Source organism: Schistocerca piceifrons, chromosome 6 (genome assembly GCF_021461385.2).
Source record: "Schistocerca piceifrons isolate TAMUIC-IGC-003096 chromosome 6, iqSchPice1.1, whole genome shotgun sequence".
Lineage (NCBI taxonomy): Eukaryota > Metazoa > Arthropoda > Insecta > Orthoptera > Acrididae > Schistocerca > Schistocerca piceifrons.
The window spans coordinates 334,854,336-334,875,232 of NC_060143.1; the positions used below are offsets into that span (position 1 = coordinate 334,854,336).

At 38.8% G+C, this 20,897-nt stretch overlaps 1 protein-coding gene across 2 annotated transcripts in view; it reads right to left on the reverse strand.

Moving 5' to 3' along the window:
- The window catches only part of LOC124803070 (exportin-1), a 130,189-nt gene that overhangs the window by 49,650 nt on the left and 59,642 nt on the right, over positions 1-20,897 (reverse strand). For both annotated transcript variants that reach the window (XM_047264198.1, XM_047264199.1), the window contains exons 11-13: positions 7,121-7,355; positions 2,878-3,041; positions 2,634-2,768 (exon numbers count right to left, since the gene is read on the reverse strand). In XM_047264198.1, coding sequence (XP_047120154.1) covers positions 2,634-2,768; positions 2,878-3,041; positions 7,121-7,355 — 534 coding nt within the window. The remainder of the gene's footprint in view (positions 1-2,633; positions 2,769-2,877; positions 3,042-7,120; positions 7,356-20,897) is intronic.

Sequence of the window (20,897 nt, forward strand, 5' to 3'; positions counted from 1 at the left end):
CAACAAGATACATTCATTCTGGGCTCAACATTTGCCAATCTGCCAATGATCCAGTCATATATAATATTCAGATGTTTCGCTAGTCCTGTTTGCTTGATGCTGACTACTTTTTCCTATAGTATGTTAGTTTTTTCATTTCTCCGGATCTTTTGTATCTATCACCTTTAATATACCTATAATAATAATCTATAATATAATAATCAGTGCATCATGCACTGGTGCTGCTGCTCGCAGCGTGGTTTCAGTTGCCTGATACTGCATTGTATGTGTGCGCATGTGATGTGTGTGTCTACTGTTGAAGAGGGCCTTCATGCTGAAAGCTGTAACTGTGAGAGTCTTTTTGTTGTGTCTATCTGCGACTCAACATCTCGACTATATGGTGAGTAGCAGCTTTCCTTCTCATAATATTGTTAAAATCTGTTTTACATATTCTAATCTTAGTCTGTCTCTACTATTTTTTTCACTCTACTGCTGCTTCTAGCATCAGGTTAACTATCCCTGAATGTCATTGCAAAAGTTCTACAACATGTAAGATCTGGTAAGCAGTGTTCATATATTGGGTTTGTACATAATTTCATAGTGTTTTCCAATGTTTAATAAACAGAATAGATACTGATAAGAGAGACTTTAGTCATCAATAATATATTCTCCTTCACTATTTACAACAATCTGCCAATGGTGGGGTAGCTTTTCAATTCTGTGACTGTAGAAACCACACGGTTTGGAGGCGAAGAAATTGTCAAGCCATGTTCGGACCAAATTTTCATCTGGAAAGGAAGTTCCTTAACATTTGTTCCATATGAAGCAGGAAATGTGAAAATCTGAGGGTGCAAGATCAGTTGAATAAGTTGGGTGCCAAGCGACTTCTCAAACCATCTTCTTTATAGTGTTTTTGTCAGTCCAACAGAATGTACGTGGGTGTTATCGTGGAGTAGCATCACATCACGCAGTCTTCCTGGTCACTGTTCTTGTATTGCACCTACAAGGAATCTCAGTTGTTGAAAATATACATCAGCATGATGGTTAAATCTCAGGGAAGCAACTCGTAGTACACCACACCGTTGTTTCTCCAGATGCATAACATTATCTTTTGTGGATAAAAGCTGGTCTTTGTATGGAGAATTGCTGTGTTGTTTGGGTTCAACCATTCCTTTCTTTTCCTTGTGTTACCATAAAGACACCATTTCTCATCACCGATAAAAATACAGGATAGGAATGGTTGGTGTTGTTCACAAGCCAACTGATGACGAACGAGCAGAGAGCGCATATGGCCAGTCGCTGATTTCTCTGATTTTGGCTTAAATCATGCAGAGTCCACACACCTGATTTTTTAATTTTCTCCATTCACTGCAAATGTCACACAATAGTGGAATGATAATAGTTCATCACATTTGCTGGTTCTCAAGTACATACATGTGGATCGTTCTGGATTAATCCATTTAAATAATCTTCATCAAACACTGTGTCTTCTTGAACGTGGAGAGTCACGAACTTTGAAACGATCTTCCCCAAAATGAAAAATTTTTTTTTGCCGTGCTCTGCCCAATGGCATTACCCCCATACACAGCGCAAATGTTTCTGGCTGCCTCTGCTGCTGTCACCCCTCTAATGAAGTCAAACAGAAGAATATGTCGAAATGTTCCAATTTCTCCACTTTGCACTCCATTTCCTAGTGTCCACAACTCCATTCACTACCTCCAAAATGACAAAAGGTAAACTCAAATAGCAAAAGTGAACTACAATTAAAAAACGACAATCGATGAAAACACACATAGCAATCAGAACACCGACATGAAAAACAAAAACACTACTTACTTGGGCAACTACAATTTAATTCAACAGAATGTTGTTTATAATGATAAAATTGAACTGAAATCCATTATTTCTCACAATCAAATCTATAAGGGGCATTCAAATGAAACCCGATCACTAGTGGAAAGTAACAGTAATGATTTTATTAACTCAAAAATGTAGTTATACACAGTACACATACTCAAAAATAGTCGCCAAAACTGTTGGCACATTTGTCGTATTTTGACACTAGCCCGTTGATTCCATCCTTGAAGAAGCTAGCAGGCTGCTGTTGGATCCAGGCCTGGACCCAGTCACACACTTAACACTTCGTCATCCGTTGCGAACTGATGTCTGCAAATAGCTTGTTTTAGAGGTCTAACCACATGAAAGTCACATGGTGAAAGGTTGGGACTGTGCGGCAGATGTTCTACTGTTTCGCACCAAAACTGAATAGCGTCTTCACAGCATTGGCCATGTGGGCGGGCATTATCATGCAGGAGGGTAATGCCATTGGACAACATGCCTCAGTGGTTCAAGTTAATGGCTCGTCTAATCACATCACTCATTGTTCCTGCTTATCGCCCACATGTTTGGTATGGACGGTGACTTGGGTGACCACCTTTTCTTCAGCGTAAAACCACACTGGCGCTATGCAACATCAAATGGTGTGCATGCGTCAGTCCCTCTACCAATAGATGGCGTCACCATACCCGCAGTTATGTGATGCCCCACCTTACGTGTAAGGCAAAGGTAGATGTACTGACCAAGTTTCATTTGAAGCAACCTCATACAATACGGTACAAGGAAAATCAGTTTATGTTGTAGAAAATGACATTTACCTTCGAGGCCTGACATATTATGTCATCCCACACTTGATTCGGCAGTGACATGTATTTTTCAATTAGATGCTCCTGAACAACCTGGTCCACCTGTGCACTAATCATGTGACCAACAGCCTCATAAAACGTGTGTACCTGGGGAAAAATTTTCACCAATTTAAATAAAAAAGGTCTCACAGAAACATTGTAATAGAAATAAGTTTTCACATCATGTGTTTTCACAACATAATTATATGGAAGTTACCTGCTGAGTCTGTAGATCACATATAATTGAACTTATTGTTGACAGAATCTCTTCAATGAAGGGAACCACTTCTCCAACTTGAACAGTCACAAAATGTCGGCGACATTTTAAAGCAATTTTTATGAAGGTGTCACATGCCATGTCTTGAACACCATCGTGTGTTTCTGGAACAGGAAGGCCATGAAGTAAATTATACTGAGGGAAACTGTTTTAGGTTATCACTACAGTATCACTTTGGGAGAGCATAAAATTATCTTATAAATTATACACTTCACTTCAAGGAGAATTGCAAGATGTGTCTAACGATAACGCATAAATTCCCTGGATAATCCACAAAATGAACTGAATGTGGGAAAACTGAATGTGGGAAATACATATACTGCTACAATGAATTTTATTGTGAATGCTAAACAGAGACAATCACTCTGCAGCAGGCCAATTATTCACTCCAATGTAATGATGATCTTTTCCAAACCAAGGTTACTTGACTAACACAAATGCCATGTCCAAAGACATGGTTTTAGGCCTAAGCAAAGGACTAGTGCACGATTTTCTGCCTTACAGTACAACCTCAAGGAATGGACAATTTGGTATAGGAGAGAAAAGTACAGAGTAAAAAATGAGGCAGACAAAGGCTCAGCTACAGTAAGGAGATCTGAATAGCTCTAGGTTGCAGCAGTTCTGCAGCTACGAGTTTTTACAACTGACGACGACGACTATGACGAGCACAGCACAACTAAAAATTAAGAATCAACAAAGAAAGAAACCTGCTTTGAAGCTTGCATTTTAAATGTGGTAAGGCTAAACTGCTCAAAAACTCAAGACATCAGACACAAACTAAACCACTTCCAACACCTGCTACAACATATTTCCTCTTTGTTATTTCCTGTACTATTTGGCACATTACTTGCGTCAAAATTTTCTGTTCTCTTTATTTCTTGTTAGATCCCAACAATGTAATTTCTATTCACAATATATTTAAGTTCATAACTTTATGCTGTCAGGTATTTCCTAAAAGTTCGTGGTTCAACAACTTTTAAACAGATTCTTTCAATTTGTCAACCTATAACTTAAGCTGTAATCAATACTGCATATTTTTTGAGATACTCCACTAATCTGTGTCTCCCTTTGAATTCCAAATGAAGTATTTTAAGCACAAAATCAACTTGCATTCAAGCACAACATCATCAGTTCCCAGCAATGTGAACATTATGTTCTTCCATTTCTATTTTCCATCCTTTGATGCAAGATTAGTGTCAGTCCACTATTTATCAACATGAACAGTAGTAATATCTCATTTAAACCGCTGACAGTAAGTGTCACAATTTAGAGTCCCGTCGATGTATGCGTTTCTATACTACAGCCAATTTATACTCATTAGAGGCACTTACATTCCAAAATAGCAGCAAATAATGAAAAAGTCATCTCAGATAAAGGAGACCAAGTCAGTTAAAATACAAATACTGTGTGTTCATCACGAGCAGTGATTTCGATGTACAGAAGGATAAAAAGGGATGCTCCATAAATTTATTAGCACGTTATGGACAAAAATTAAATTACAAAGTAACTTTTGGTTTGCAAAGAAAATGTAGAAATATTTGGGGTGTATCAGTATCAAAACAAATAAATGTTCACAAATATTTGGCATGATGTAAGACAGTCCACCATTAATGGAATAACATGCGTAACTGATGTGCAAGATGATCCATGTCTTACACAAAAACTAGTAACATATCAAATCTGCTCAACTAAAAACATTTTCTCAGAACGTACCATGCAACACGGCAGGAATTCTGAACGTAAATGCATCTCGTACAGATAAAGATCTAGCTACAACCCACCAGGAAAAAACTGCAATTGAACAAAATCCTCAAACCAGACACCTAATACCAACCACTTAATAAGGCGCTGTACATTAAGTCTACCAACCAACCACTACAATTTGGACAGAGCTCTTAAACACCCTAAAATCCACCATACAATTACGTCAAGCTCCAAAAAGGAGAAAAAACAGGTGGTTAAACATAACTTAAGATCAGGCACTAGAAGAAAGGACCAAAGTTTGGAAAAATTACAGCATTAACAAATCATTGAAGGGGTGGCAAAAATTTGAAGATCCAACTTTTAAGAAATACAACAAAACTTCAATAATAATAATAATAATAATAATAATAATAATAATACCAAATAATACCATGAACTTTTACAACACACTTAGATAAAATCTCGGGGGTTACCCATCACTCAGGCTGTTTTTTAAAACCCAAGATACCTGATGGCTCACTACAAATCAACACGAAAAAGGCTGTGAAATTCTGACGGACTATTCCAGTAAATTTCTCAACTGCAGATGTTCCACAGAAGAACGCCCACACCTCATACCAACAATAAAGGAACTATCAGATATAATACAAATTAAAGTTACAGAGAAAGCTGTATCTGGTGGGGAAAAGCAGTAATCAGCTGCCACAACTTCAGAGCAGCGAAGCTTGACCATAATCCATATATATCTTATATACTGTAATCAAAAGTTCTCTGACACAATTCTGTGTTTGCATCAGACTGCTAATCTAAGAATCAGCTCTAGAGATTTTGACAGTTTTCACTAATAGACAGATTGATTCATGAAGAAGGTTTATGTAGAAAATTTATTAACTCTACACCAAACTAGTTGTCCAACTATAGATATTTAAGTGTTAGCTGTGCGAAGCCAGGCGGGTCATTAGTCAGTAATCTGAATTGTTGCAGAACGTTGGATACTAATTGAAGAAAATGTGACCCAAATAATCCACAAGGTATTTGTACAAAATCTGGAAAACCGAATGAATCCTTTCTGAATGAAAATGTGTTCTCACTCACTCACTCACCCTGCAAGGACGAAACTAATCCGAACATTTCTACAGGAAATCACTCCTCCCAGTCATCTACAAGATTCTCTCAAAAGCACTCTTCAACAGGCACAAAAAATAAGTGGAGCTGTCGATAGGAGAGCACCAAGCAGGTTTGTGCAACAGATGGTCCTATACAGAACAGATCTGGAATCTTATGATGATTCTTGCAATGACAACAGGAATACTATTGTCAGCTTTGCGAACTACAAGAAGGCATATAACTGTATAAACAGACAAATACTCTTTGATACAACAGAAAAATTTGGATGAACAGAAGGAAATGAGCAGTTGTTTGGGAAACACTAAAACAACCTCTAAAGTGATATTTCTGAGACATTTGTGATTAAAACTGGAGTGCAATAGGGTGGCAGGCTCTAAACATTACTCCATCATCATCCTCAAAAAAATTATCAGTACATGTAAAAAGGAGCTGAAGAAATCCAAGTAGGCATAAGGAACAGGAAATCAACATGAAATGCTTGGCACTTGAGGATGATATTGCAATCACCAAAATCAACCAAGAAGAAGCCAAATACGACATAAAAAGTACATAAAATCACATGAAAAACTGATTTGCAAATTTCAAGAAAAAAGTACATACAAATGGAAAGATTGGGTCATCTCCCCACAGAAACAACCAATGAGAACTTTGCACAAGACCCTCATTTCAAATACTTTGGAAAAGTTATTCATCCATCAAGAAAGTATCAGAAAATTCTGAAAAGCAGACACGCTCACGGAGTCACGACAACAAATCATCAATATCCACAACACAAAATTAGGGCACAACAACAGTCATACTTCCAAAAAGTATTATACACAGTCGAGGCAACACAAATTAGCAGACAAACAAAAATTAAAGAAAGAGAGGATTAGGAATCGAAAAATCCTTACAAAAATGTCAGACCAATAAACAGGGAACAAATTTAGATGAGGAGAGCAACATCAGGTACAGACAGACAAACAGGAAAATCACAGATATGGTAAGGAAAATAAAAACACCAACAAATTCTATGGACCCATTCATAGGATGAATGAGACCAGAACAGCAAAAAAAATTCTTCAAAGTCATCCATCCTCGCAAAGTCAATGTAATCAACAGATAAGGATTTGAAAACAAAAGACAAAATAAGAAGACATATGAGCGAAAGGAACAACTTAATGAACACACGAAGAGAATTTGAGAAGAGAGGAGGAAACAATGAATTCATTAAAAAGGATTGAAGTCTAAAACTTTTGTCAATTGAAAATGATCATAAAAATATAACAAGAACAGCATGCAACAGTACCATTTGATTAAATGTTAAACAAAAATAAAATATTGATGTTAACCTTACCATCCATAAACTTACCATGCATAAACTCAAAGAGTTTATTTACTACAGTCTTTAGGAATTTCCAATGTGCACGAAGGAATCTTGGGTACTGGCCCACCACATACATAATATTGGACGCGATAATTGCTTTGTTGTCTTTTCCCTTCTTCTGTTCACACAATCCGAGCAGATCTTTGATAACTGTCACCAAAAACCTTTTCTCATCTTCCTCATGCATAGCACCAGATATACTACCAATGGCCCAACATAACTGTTGAAACAAGAATGGATGATGGTTTGCAGAACAAAGGCGCATGGCGCATAAACAACATACAACAGCTCCAAATAACATTATACAGTGTCCATCAAAAAGACCTCCCATATTTTGATAGGCCACTGTAAGAGTAGTTGTGGCAATACTGATTTGGAGGGACATATCGATTGATAGCAGTGTATGTGCCATTCTGTCGAAGGCGCAACAACATGGCTAGGTGAGCATTGTGTATTTGTTGTGAAGGAGTATATCCATTATATCTAAAAACAAAGATGACTTACCAAACGAAAGCGCTGGCACGTCGATAGACACACAAACAAACACAAACATACACACAAAATACTAGCTTTCGCAACCAACGGTTGCTTCGTCAGGAAAGAGGGAAGGAGAGGGAAAGACGAAAGGATTTGAGTTTTAAGGGAGAGGGTTAGGAGTCATTCCAATCCCGGGAGCGGAAAGACTTACCCTAGGGGGAAAAAAGGACGGGTATACAATCGCACACACACACATATCCATCCACACATATTCAGACACAAGCAAACATACACAGAGGCAAACTCTTTGCAAAAATGGGGGAAAGTGTGATGCATGTGATAAAGAGTCCACCCACCAATCTCCAAAGCATTCAGCACTTAAACATGTAGCTGCCCTGAGATTGTCTAATAAGATGGTAGGTTGGTTGTGGGAAGAGGCCAAACAGTGAGGTCATCGGTCTCATCGGATTAGGGAAGGATGGGGAAGACAGTCAGCCGTGCCCTTTCAAAGGAACCATCCCAGCATTTTCCTGGAGCGATTTAGGGAAATCACAGACGCAGGATGTCTAATAAGAATAAGATGTATTTTGCACATAGGTCTTCACAGGCACCATCTGCCACCACAGCTGAGGGGTCAGTGTGGCAGAATGCAATGCCAAAGGCCCAGGTTAATTACCGGCCAGGTCAGAGATTTTCTCTACTGACAGACTGGGTGTTGTGCTGTCTTCAACATCATTTCATCCTCATCAACACCCAAGTCGCCAACAACTAAAAAGACTTGCACCAGGCAACCAATCTACCAGACAGGAGGCCCTAGCCAAATACACATTTCATTTCACATGTACCCATATAAAATGATGGTTACCTAAGAATTAACAGATATTTTGAAACTGTCAGAGTTGTGTGTGAGGAAATTCTCCAGAACATTCCCCCCCCATCTTGATTTCCTCTGATGAAACCCATTTCAACTTGCCAGATACTGTAAATAAAATTTCTGTTACTGGGCAGCAGAAAACCCTTAGGAACATCACCAATGACCATCTCACAGCCATCATAGGACTGACTGGTGCATCTATGCTGAATTTGGTGTGTGAGGTCTGTATTTTTTGAAGAAGATGGCATAATGGTAATGATTGATTCAAATGACTAATGTCACATGATAAAGACTTCCACTAACCTACGTTAAACCTTTGTTGGGGACCATGGAGGGAGAGAAGTCTGGTTCCAACAAGACGAGTCACAGCTCTCACTTCTCAGGGTTATTTAGAAATTTTGAGAGAGCTGTTTCCTGGATGTCTTCTCTCTTTGTGAGGAGACAATGTCTAGCCCCAAGATCACTGGATTTATCATCTGATTTTTTTTGTTTAGGGACACTTCAAGGCTCAAGTGTAAAAACATCACCCCACAATCCTGCAGGCACTTAAGGAGGCAATCACCCAGGAAGTGGAGGCCATTCCACCAGAAGTGACACAAAGAACCATGGATAATTTCGGGAAAAGGTTTCATCAATGTAACAACAATGGAGGAGACTATTTATTAGACATAATGTTTAAAACCACCTAATATAAAATGGCATAATATTTGCTGTTCACAAATAAATGTATTTTCCCAGAATCTCTATTTGTAACTATCTTTTGAAATATGAGAGGTCTTTTTTTCGGACACTGTATAACATTTCAGTATACAAAAGAACGGGCTGTAATGAAGTGCAATTTCTGACAGTGTTTTCTTTATAGATGCTACAAACATGTTAACCCCTCAAGCCAGTAGTTTCCGTACTAGTGCCAAGCCTTCTGGTTGTAGTTTACAAGAACAGCTTGTACAAGAATGCAGCTCTAGTGCAGGAATTATTTGCGAACATTTATTAAATTTCATTGAGATTATTAACAACAGATCTTCATTATGTTTAAAATATATGAACTTTCAGTGTAATGCAGTCTACCAAACAAAGCCTACACTGCAGTCTTTTTTCACAAGTTTCCAGCAGTCTTGTTAAGAGTCACAGACTGGAGCTTACATGTAAATCTTCCTTTGCCTTTTCAGTTACTTACTAAGCAATAAATGCATTATGTACTGAAACATAATATTATTGTGTACTACTGTAGACGCTTTTTCCCCTTCCATCTTTTAAAGCAGCTTGTAATTGCTGATTTCCTCTGACAGCCCACTAATTAGCAAAGATCATGGTGCGCTGTAATAGATATCCTTACACTTAGCCAAAAAAGTAATGTTACCGGTCATCAACAGACAGAAGAGAAACACATATTTATATGCAGGACTGTAAAAGAGTATTTGGTCAGGTTACCACCCACGCAAATGCTCACAACTATCGAGTATAATCCTGGCTTAAAGGGTTCAGAGATAACCACTGATTGCATTAAAATTATGTAAATTATCTAGAAGCATATCATAAAATTTTATACAAATAATGACTTATGATACAAATGTATGTGCATATATACTCCACAAGCCAGCATACAGTGCATGCTGACCTGGTACCATTGCTAGACATTCCCTTCCCTGTTCCACTCACAAATGGAGTGTGGAAAAAATGACTGCCTATATGTCTCCGTATAAGCCTAAATGTTTCTCATTTCGTACTCACAGGCCTTACCCGAGAATTATATTGGTGGCAGTAGAATTGTCTGAAGGCAGTCAAAAGTTCCAGTTCTCTAAACTTCCTCACTACCAGTAACAAATATAGCCACTCACCTCTCAGTTGCTTCTATGTCTTCCTCTAATCCGCCCTGAAGGGTATCCCAAGCACTCTGGCTGTACTCGAGAAAGGGCAAATGTTCTGAACACAGTCTCCTTTAAAGAAGAGCTACCCTGTCCTAGGATTCTCCCAATAAACTGAAATCGACCATTTACTTTTCTATTACCAACCCTATGTGCTCACTAATTTCTATCACTTTGCAATTTTAAGCCTAGATACTTAATCAACATAACTGTGTCAAGCAGCATACCACTAATACTGGTATATAGGCCAATATACCATCGTACCTTAATATTGGTGAGAGTTCACATGCAAATACATGCAAACTTTTGTAAAATCATACCCTTAATTTAAGGGAAGCAATATGATAATGAAAAATGCAACAAGTTTACACAAAGATGTATGGTTTTTATAACATTTTTCTATCTGGTTTATGAAAAGTTAAACAAACATGGTGCAGTATTTAAGACAGAAAAAGCTCAGGGAACAGAGTAGATTTGATATGTTCATAGAACATTCCCAAGGTCAACTCGAAGAAATTTGAGAAGCAACAAAAAACTTAATCATCTCATTCAGTGAAGAAGCACAGTAATAATAAAAATAATTTTTATCTTTTAATGTCAACTTCCTAAGGGAAAACCAGTTGCACTAGAAAACTCCTAATATAACATTTGTTCACTTCTGTCAAAATTTCGAAAATATTAATGATATATTTTCATCACTTCTACAAAGTTTTAGCAAGTGGGATAACCTAATTTCATTTGTTTCCATTTCAAGTTCAAAATACTGGAATGTCTTACCTGCATTGCTTAACTTGACAGCTGTTGGCAAGAGAAACACAACCTCTGATGGTACAAGGATGGCAGAAGGGAGTCAGTTGTGTCCTTTTCAGAGGTATCTTCGACACATTTGTGTAACACAGTTTAGAGTGAAGAAAAATCTGGATCTGGGTGGTCAGATGAAAATTTCAACCCTGCTCTTCCTGGGAGTTCAGCACCTTTTCCACTATAAGAATCCTGTCTCTGGAATTTATGGTCCTTTACTCATAAATATTCTTAAGTGTTCCAATAGTTCCTCTCTTCAACAACTTTCTCAGAAGCTGCCAAACTACTCTTTTATCACCAATACATTGACTGTACCAATCAACTGGACAAAGTACAGCCCATTCCTAAATTGCCTCCTTTTCTATTTCCAAATCTGTTTCCTTCTTATATTGAGAACATGTAGAACTTTTGGACTTAAATCCGCAATTTGTTAACCATAAACTAATTTTGGTACACAAAATCAACTCCAAATGTATGCTAATTTAAGTCCCCCATTACTTAATACCTACCCCTTCTTTATAGGACACTATACCAAAGTTGCACTGCAAGGTGCTCTATTACATCTTCTGACACACAGTATGAAATCCTTACAGGCCTTGTAGCATTAGTGTTATGTGCATCCAAGATGGGACCATGTAACAATGACATGAAAATTTACTTCTTACTGTGTTATAAACAGGGTGTATAAGTGGACAAAGAAAAAAAAAATTCCCAGATATCCCATTTAAAAAATATACTTTTTTCTGGGCGAAAATACACTTTTTCCGGGCTAAGTGACAGCAGGTTTTCTGTAGATTTTTCCCTTGGAACTGTAAAACTTATCAGTCCTTTGAATGGTCAACGTTTTATACACTGGCGTAGACTTGAAGGGGGAGGGGGGGGGGGGGGGAGGGGGAGAGAAAAGTTTTGGAAAGACCTCTGATGTGCAGCAAAATAGACGCTGCATATTTTCGTGTTACGAAAGTATAAATTCGAACTGCACCAAACACAGCACGTTAGTTTCCGGAGCGTTGAAATTGAGATTGCAATGTCCTTTTGTAAGCCAGTCATATATCATGCCATGTGTTCTCGGCAGCCGATGACAGCAGATATTCAGTCAGCCAATAGCAAGATCACTGCTACGTAGCGCGAACACACGAAGAGGAAAAGTTAATGGTTTACATTTTTATACATTGTATAGCTACAAGAAAAGCTAAGCTTTCATGTATATTATTGGTCTCGAAGATTAATAATTGATCTTTTCTTGCGTATGTTATGCTTTAAGATACGTAACACAAATGTGCTAGAAGATTTACAATAATGACATAAATGTCTGGTCTTCTGGGCTCGTGGCTGGTCCTCAAAGTTTTCGGTTTTAAATGCTGTGTAATTTAAGAAATTCATCCCATTTTCTCACTCGTAACATAATTCATTTTGCGTAAAAAGACATTTACTTTGAAAGTAACGCTTTTCGAACCGCCGTTCGCTATACTATCCCGAGACTGTTAGAAATAGGTTCGATTTAGCAGTTGCCAGAGACAGCCAGAAAACAGGCATTATTGCGCATGTGCAGCTGCAGTGATGTAGGAAGCCCGCATGTTCGTATGTATAAAGCACTAAGAGAGCTTACGTTACACCATAAAACAAACAGGGCATCAGAGGATACTCCAAGAGCATCGGAATTTCGTAAACCATACTAAAATGCATTATTCGGCTTGAAATGCACATTGGTTTTTTCAGATTCACAATGAAGTACATCCCATCTGATATTAAACTTTTCAGTGTGGTTTATGGGATGTTAATTTTCTTGGAGTACCAGTACTGTACTATCTCATATTTGGTTCTTTATTATGGCACAATGCCATACACAGCAGAAGATGAAAATGTGCACTTGAAATTCAGCGAACAGTTGGAAGTAGTCAAAACTGTGGAATGGAACACTTCATTTCAAATAAATTGACTGCCTCAGCAAAAAGATTAATAAATCCAAATTTATTTACAAACTGACAAAAATAACTTCATTGTTGCGCAATGCATGAGTGCTAATAACTTGGAAATAAAGTCAGAAAACCAAAACAAATAATTTATTTTTGCTCTCCTTAACGTGAATGTCTTAATTCGCTTTTTCCCAGACTTCCTGGTTGTCCCAGATCGTATACACCACAGAAATCCATTTTGTTTTCATTTGACATGGGAGCTGTAAACGAAGAGGAAACAGCAAAATTACTTAACGCAAACACGGCTCACATGGACGCTAACCCCTTCCCACTACAACTCTGCACATGCGCGAATCTGACAGCTAGGGGCCATGAGAAAATTTTTTTTCGTTAGCATCTGACTGCTTGCTACTACTGCTGATACAGCTACCAGCCACACTTCAAGTAGCGGGAAGCAGGAGACGGTACTGCTCGCACGCGCGTCAACTGCGCATGCGCAAGAGCCCGTTGGCAACTGGTGAAATGAACCTAATGTTAACAGCTGTGACGTCACGCTCATAGAAAGCAGTTTATTGTTACGACGTGTTACATAGTCTTCGCCCAAAGGCCTTTGACATATTTTTGCTGTTTGCAGGCGCTTGTGCGTGCACAGTGTTTTGTTGTTATAAATGGCGCATTTCCTTTGCCACTAAAGTTTTATGTTTTTTCCTCTTGTTTATATTTTATTGCTGCAGTATTATTCTCCAGTAGTAGGATATAGTAACATTGTTTGCTGGAGAATAATTTCTTACCAGTCAAAACTACAAAAATTTAACTGAAAGCGAAAACAATGAAAAATTCCCGGAATTCCGAAAAATTCTCAGTCTTTTCCCGCCTTTCTCCCGGCCGAAAAAATTCCCAGGTTTTTCCCGGGTCGTATACACCCTGTATAAAGTACTAACAACTGAATTCTATTTTTTCCTATATTCACAATGATGACCACTCACATAAATCTAAAATCCAAGGGGTAAAAAACACAGTGACATTTCAGAAACTTTCTTGTTGGTAGTTGTGAGCATACTTTTAGAAATCAAGGCAGGCTTCTTGCAATTTTAAATCTGACAGCCTTCAGACTATGGCTAGTTGCACAATTTAGAATGTTAAATACTGTCCCAGTAATTCTTGATATTGTAAGTGAGAATTGTGTTGCTTTGAAATGTTTTCTGGTGAAACATTGTCAGCATAAAAAATTTACATTATTTGAAAATACCAAAATGTTTTCTAAAGTATAATAAATCCATAATTGAATGATTTATTGGTTATATTGATGTAAAATTTCATAATAAACACCTGCACACAACATTTATATTTATAAAAATAAAGGAAATTCCTTGATGGAGCAATATGTAAAATAAGGTAAAGGCTACCACTCACCTGTAGTGGATGTGTGTAGCACAGAAATACATAACAGAATACAGCATACATACTACATTTCGACCACTAATTCTTTTTGTAACAAAGGTACAGACATTGACATGCACAACCCCACAGACACCCAAACATACACTACCATGACAACAGCAAGATTGATTATTGATAGTCTATTAAGAGGTATGACAAAAAAAGAGATGTAGGAAGAGTGAGAGGGGAAAGGCAGGAGGTAAATGAGATGAAGATGTAGGCAGGGGCAGATAGAAGGGAGAGGTTAGAGAGCCCGTACATTGAGGGGGGGGGGGGGTGTTTTGGGAGAGGACAGTACACAACCTGGAAGGAGCGGTTTGTTTGGAGATAAAGAGAGAAAAGATAAGGTGAGGCACTGGGAACACATTAGTGGAGGTTTAGGCCAGAGGATTGTAGGTGCACAGTATATGCATGAGAAAGAATTCTCATCCATGTAGTTCGGAGAAACTCTAGCTGGAAGAAACTAACCAAATGACCCACATGGTAAAGCAGCTGTATTGTTGTGTGCAGCAGGGTGGGTTAAGTTCGCAGTGGCCTCTCATGAAAATATACATTTGGTTACTTTTTGTGCCCATGAAGACCTCTGTACAGTAATTGCAGCACAGTTGATGTATAACACGGCTACTTTCACCAGAGGCCCTGTATTTTATAGAGAGGAAATGCATGTGATTAAACAGCAGCAGGTGGTGGTGTGTGGGTGTATGGATAGATCTTGCACCTGAGCTGACCACAAGGGAATGACCCATATGGTACAGGATTGGGAGTAGGACTGGAATAGGAATGGGCAAGGATATTATCTATGTTGGGAGGACAGCGGAACGCTGGGGCATGTAGAACAAATTTGGGTTGGATATTCTACATCTCAGGCATGGCAAGAGGTAGACGAAGCCCTGGTGGAGAATGTGGTTGAGCTTTACAAGGCCTGGGTGATCAGAAGAGTCTGTGTTAGAGAAGCAGATAACACAGGAGATGTGTTTATAGGTAATCTGGATAGGATATTGTCTGTCAATAAAGGCTCTTTTAAGATTATTCGTATATTTCAACAATTCCTGCTTTCCATCGCAGATGCAATGTCCATGGAAGTGAGGCCGTGAGGAAGGGGCATTTTGACATGGAATGGGTGACAGCTGTCAGAGTACAAGTACTATTTGTAGTCTGGGTGCTTGGTAAGGACAGACACATTTATGGAGTCATCAGAGAGGTGGAGATCAAAGTCAAGGAAGGTGGCCCAATTAGTTGAAAAGGATCGAGAAGCAGAGCTGCGAATAGATGTTGAGGTTTTAAGGAAAGAGCAATGTTTATCCTTACTGTGAATCCAGATCATGAAAATGTCTCAATGAACCTGAATCAGACATGATATTTGCAGCTTGACTGGATAGGAAGAATTCCTCCAGAAGACCCATACATAAGTTGGCACCACAGGTCCCATGAATAAGTTGATGTATGGTGGTACCGCACAAGTACCCAAGGCAAGTACCAAGGATTTGTTTGTAAATTTGGTCTTCAAAGGTAAAATAATTGTATGTCAGGATTTGATTCTCTAAGAAGATTAGAAAATAGTGGTGGGTTTGGTATCAGGACTTTCAAAAAGGTCACGGGCATGGTGGATGTTGGTGAACGACGACATCGCATCCATAAGTCACAGGTTCATTCTGTGGGAGGACTGTACCCAGCCACAATAGGATGACAGATAGGGAGACCTGTGAGGTTGGGTTTGTGGAGTTTTGGGAGCAGGTAAAATTTAGGAGTGCAGGGGGTTGCTGGTGTGATGACCGATGGATTCAGTTGTCAGGTATTGCGAAGGACCTAAGGAGCTGCTTGAGCCCACGTTGGACTTTTAGGATGGGATCATGGATGTAAGGTTCATATGCAGAGGTGTTGGAAAGTTTGCAGAGACCCTCAGCCATATGCTCACTATGACTCACTACCACTACAGTGGAGCCTTTTTCTGCAGAAATGATGACAACACATGGATTGTTTTTCAGGTTACAGATAGCAGTGTGTTTCACAGAAGTGATATTTTACTCACCCACCACCTCCTAGCACAATTTAGCCATTTCCTCCCAATAAAGGGCAGGGCCATGTCATACATCAGCTGTGCTACAACTACTGCAAAGCATTCAATTAAGGCACGATAAGTATACAACTGCCTACTCATTTGAATGGTTACCACCAAACTGTGGCAAACTGCAAACTTAACCATCCAGTGGCTTAACAAGTGACTTCAACAGCCATTTGGATACTCCCCCACCTTTTTTAACCAACTGCTCTGCCTTCTTTGTCCCCTCCCTTTCTCCTTCATCATCTTCACCTTTCTCCCACCCCTCCCTCTCCCTTCTCCCATCCCCCTCTCCCTCTTCCTACATTTGTTTTGCTCTACCCTCTGTACTCTTCTCGATTTGTTGTGCACCCACAGAGTCACCTGTCCAAAGATCTGTCTCTTTTCCCACTACCCCCTCAACACCTCCATCTCAGGCAACAGCTTTCAATAATTGAGTATCAATAATCAGTCCTTCGATGGCCACAGGAGTGTACATTTGTGTGTGTGTGTGTGTGTGTGTGTGTGTGTGTGTGTGTGTGCTGTGTGTGTGTGTGTGTGTGTGTGTACACATTTGCTAGAAAAAACTAGAGTGTATGCTGTTACCTGTTTCTGTGCCCCCAGCAGCAATTTGCTATATGCAAGTGATTGTCTTACCCTTATTTTACATATGTAATAATGTTTTTAATGACTGCTGTTGTCTCTTCTTATAGCTGCACAGTCCCTAAAGTGCGCTTCTGGAGTTCACCTTAGTAATATGCACTCAAATAAAACAAGAATTCTGCAGAGCCAATTAATGCAGCACTGGGCAATGTAAACGTGTTTTAATTAAAGACACTTAGTGGTGTGGGCTGGTTCAAATGGTTCTGAGCACAATGGGACTTAACTGCTGAGGTCATCAGCCCATAGAACTTAGAACTACTTAAACCTAACTAACCTAAGGACATCACACACAAACATGCCCGAGGCAGGATTCGAACCTGTGACCACAGTGGTCGCGCGGTTCCAGACTGTAGAGCCTAGAACCGCTCGGCCACTCCAGCCGGCGGTGTTGGCTGGGTATATTCCCAGTGGGAGGGAACTTACAAAATGGGAATACTGCCGGGAATATTTCTTTGGTCCAGGAAGATTCCCAGAAATTGGGAATTTATGAAAACTTTTACATTTTGAATGTTTTAATACTTATTAACAGTTAAAGAACTTTGAAACTAGGTTAACTAAGTAAATTCATACACTTTAATCTGCGATTTATCATTCCATGCATTAATTTGCTTGCAAATTCCATGCAAAACATCATTTACTGTAAGTCTGGCAGAAAAAATAATTTAAAATATTTGCCGGGGCTACTACTTTTAGGCAAGTTGAACCCGCACATTTCTCTGAATTAAACCTAAACTTACACAATATTTCTCTGAAGGCATAATTCCGAACTGTAATCTGTAGTAGTCATTAATTTTTCCAAATGAATGATTTGAGGTGTTTCAGAACTCAAAGACTCCTCATTTCCTGTGATGAACTTCACTTTTAGAGTCTTTAATTAATATTTTACCATGTTCTATGTCAATAAAACCACTTGTATTTTCAAGTAAATCATAAATCTCTACTGTTCATTCTCATAATTTTCCCCCAAAATGCCATTTTCAGTGACTAATCTTTACAAAATTTTCACGAGTTTAAAATAAACTTTATAGCCTAAAATATCTCTAACACCGACAGGAAACTTAACAAATCGAATAAACAAAACTCCCTGTGTATTTTAATAACTTTGGTTACTCACTAGATGGCATATCAATACGTAGACCATCAACCACAAAGTATATCACAACCACTGACAATGGATGCACATTCAAATGTAGGCCAGACTACCCAGGGTCAAGTTGATTTAACCTCGGCTGGTTTAAGTTCAGCTACATCTCTTTTAGAGTCACCAACATCACAGCCACCAACACCACCTCCACCAAAGCCTTGGCCAAGTCCCCACAGGTTCATCAAGAGGAATAACTGCATTTTTGGATGACATGGATAACGAAACAAATGTAATTTATATCATTTAAGGCCTACTATTCTTTGGTATGAAAATGGGTGGTTTATAGTAGTATTTTTTGTGGCCTATGATATTTTAGGCCTAAACTGTTTTTGTGATGTTAAACAGTAAGAATGTTGTGTGTTTTCCATTGTATTAAGAAGGCAAGCTACAAACCAACAGCGTAACTGGAAAATCTAGTGATTTTCCTTAATCCTACAAAAGAGATATATTAGCATCTTCTAGCCTAATTATTTCCCACAAATAGCACAAAAACAAAAGTAGGTTAGTTATACACACATCAAAAAAAGTTTTTTATCACCTCGGTTCCAAGAGTTCTGGAACCTGTACAGAAAATTGGAAGAGAGATCAACATATAGATCATTTCTGCCCTTTTTATTGCTCATGAAAACAACACATTTCACGTTGTACTACCAAACAGCTAGACCTTCAAAGGTGGTGGCCCCAGATTGCTGTGCACACCAGTACCTCCAATATCCAGTAGCATGTCCTCTCGCATTGATGCATGCCTGTATTCGTCGTGGCATACTATCCACAAGTTCATTAAGGCACTGTTGGTCCATATTGTCCCACTCCTCAATGGTGATTCGGCATAGATCCCTCAGGGGGACTGGTGGGTCAAGTCGTCCATAAACAGCCCCTTCCAATCTACCCCAGGCATGTCAGATAGGGTTCATGTCTGGAGAACATGCTGGCCACTCTAGTCAAGTGATGACGTTATCCTGACGGAAGTCATTTGCAAGATGTGCATGATGGGGGCACGAATTGTCATCCATGAAGACAAGTGCCTTGTCAATATGCTGCCGATATGGTTGCATATCGGTCAGAGGATGCCATTCACTTATCATACAGCCTTCCATGACCACCAGCGGCGTATGTCGCCCCACATAACGCCACCCCAAAATAGCAGGGAACCTCTACCTTGCTGCACTCGCTGGACAGTGTGTCTAAAGCATTCACTCATTGAGTCAAATAACTGCAACAATAACGATGATTTTTTTTTTTTTTTAATTTGGAGAATATAGAAGAAGAGAAGGATCAAGATGATTTAATGGACAGTGACTGGGGAGGGAGGGGGGGGGGGGGGGGGAATTGAATATGGAAAGTACAGATGCTGTATTAAACCTTTTGCCCTTTAGAATTTTTATTTGATTCTTATTATAACATTTTACATTCTGGTTATTTTTCTGACCTTTTATTCAATATTTTTTGAACATATAACACAATTATGACAGTGACCTATTAATTTGAGCAAGTTTGTTTTTAAAGTTATTAATTCCCAGGAATTTTATTTAACTATAATTTTATCTTAAAATATATTTCAATTTTTGAGTTTTATTTAACCATATAATTACTGTTTTTTAACTATTAATTAACAGTTTCTTGAGTTACCTTGCTAATTAATCATAATATTGCCAGCAATATTCCCTGGGAATATTTCTTCAATTTTAAATTGCTGGGAATTTCACAACACTAAAGCCACTTGACCTCCACAACAGGCAGTTCCAATCAATGTGGGCTCTGACTGAAATGGCCCCTCTTTTGTAACTTCCCCAATCTCTCTCTCTCTCTCTCTCTCTCTCTCTCTCTCTCCCCTTTCCTGAAGAACAGACACAAACAATTCAAAGGGATAGCCCCCCCCCCCCACCTCTCTCTCTCTCTCTCTCTCTCTCTCTCTCTCTCTCTCTCTCTGCGTGCGTGTGTGTGTGTGTGTGTGTGTGTGTGTGTGTGTACGTGTACGTTCGGAGGTAATGGCTGAGGGGGTTACAGTACTCAAGTACAGGATGATGATGATGATGATGATGATGATGACGACGACAAATTCATTAAACTAAAAAGCTGAACTTATCAGATATCTAGTGTTATATGCCACGACAGTAATTAATGAAATGCAGCAAAAAGGATTCTAGTTAGATTGTATTGAAATTAATGATTCTGTAATAATCTGAATAGTTAGCACCCCTGTCACTAACAGTTTCATTTTGCAAGTGTTAACAATGATGGAAGGGACCCCACAAACAACATTTTCATTACAAAAGGACAACCCTCACAAGATGACACACATGAAATAGCAAAACTCTCGTCCCAATGTCATTTAGTTAGAAAGAAACTCACAAAAAATTAGCTGTTTCCTTATTATGGGTTGAAAATGAAGTATTGAATAACAGACACAATCCAGAGCACGATGCTTGCAGCAATGGAGCAAGAAAATCCACATTCACTCTCCCAACTTCGTAGTTCATGTCACGTATTGTCTTGAAATGATAACATTGAGTTTGCGTAGAGTGTACTATGTCCAAATTTAGC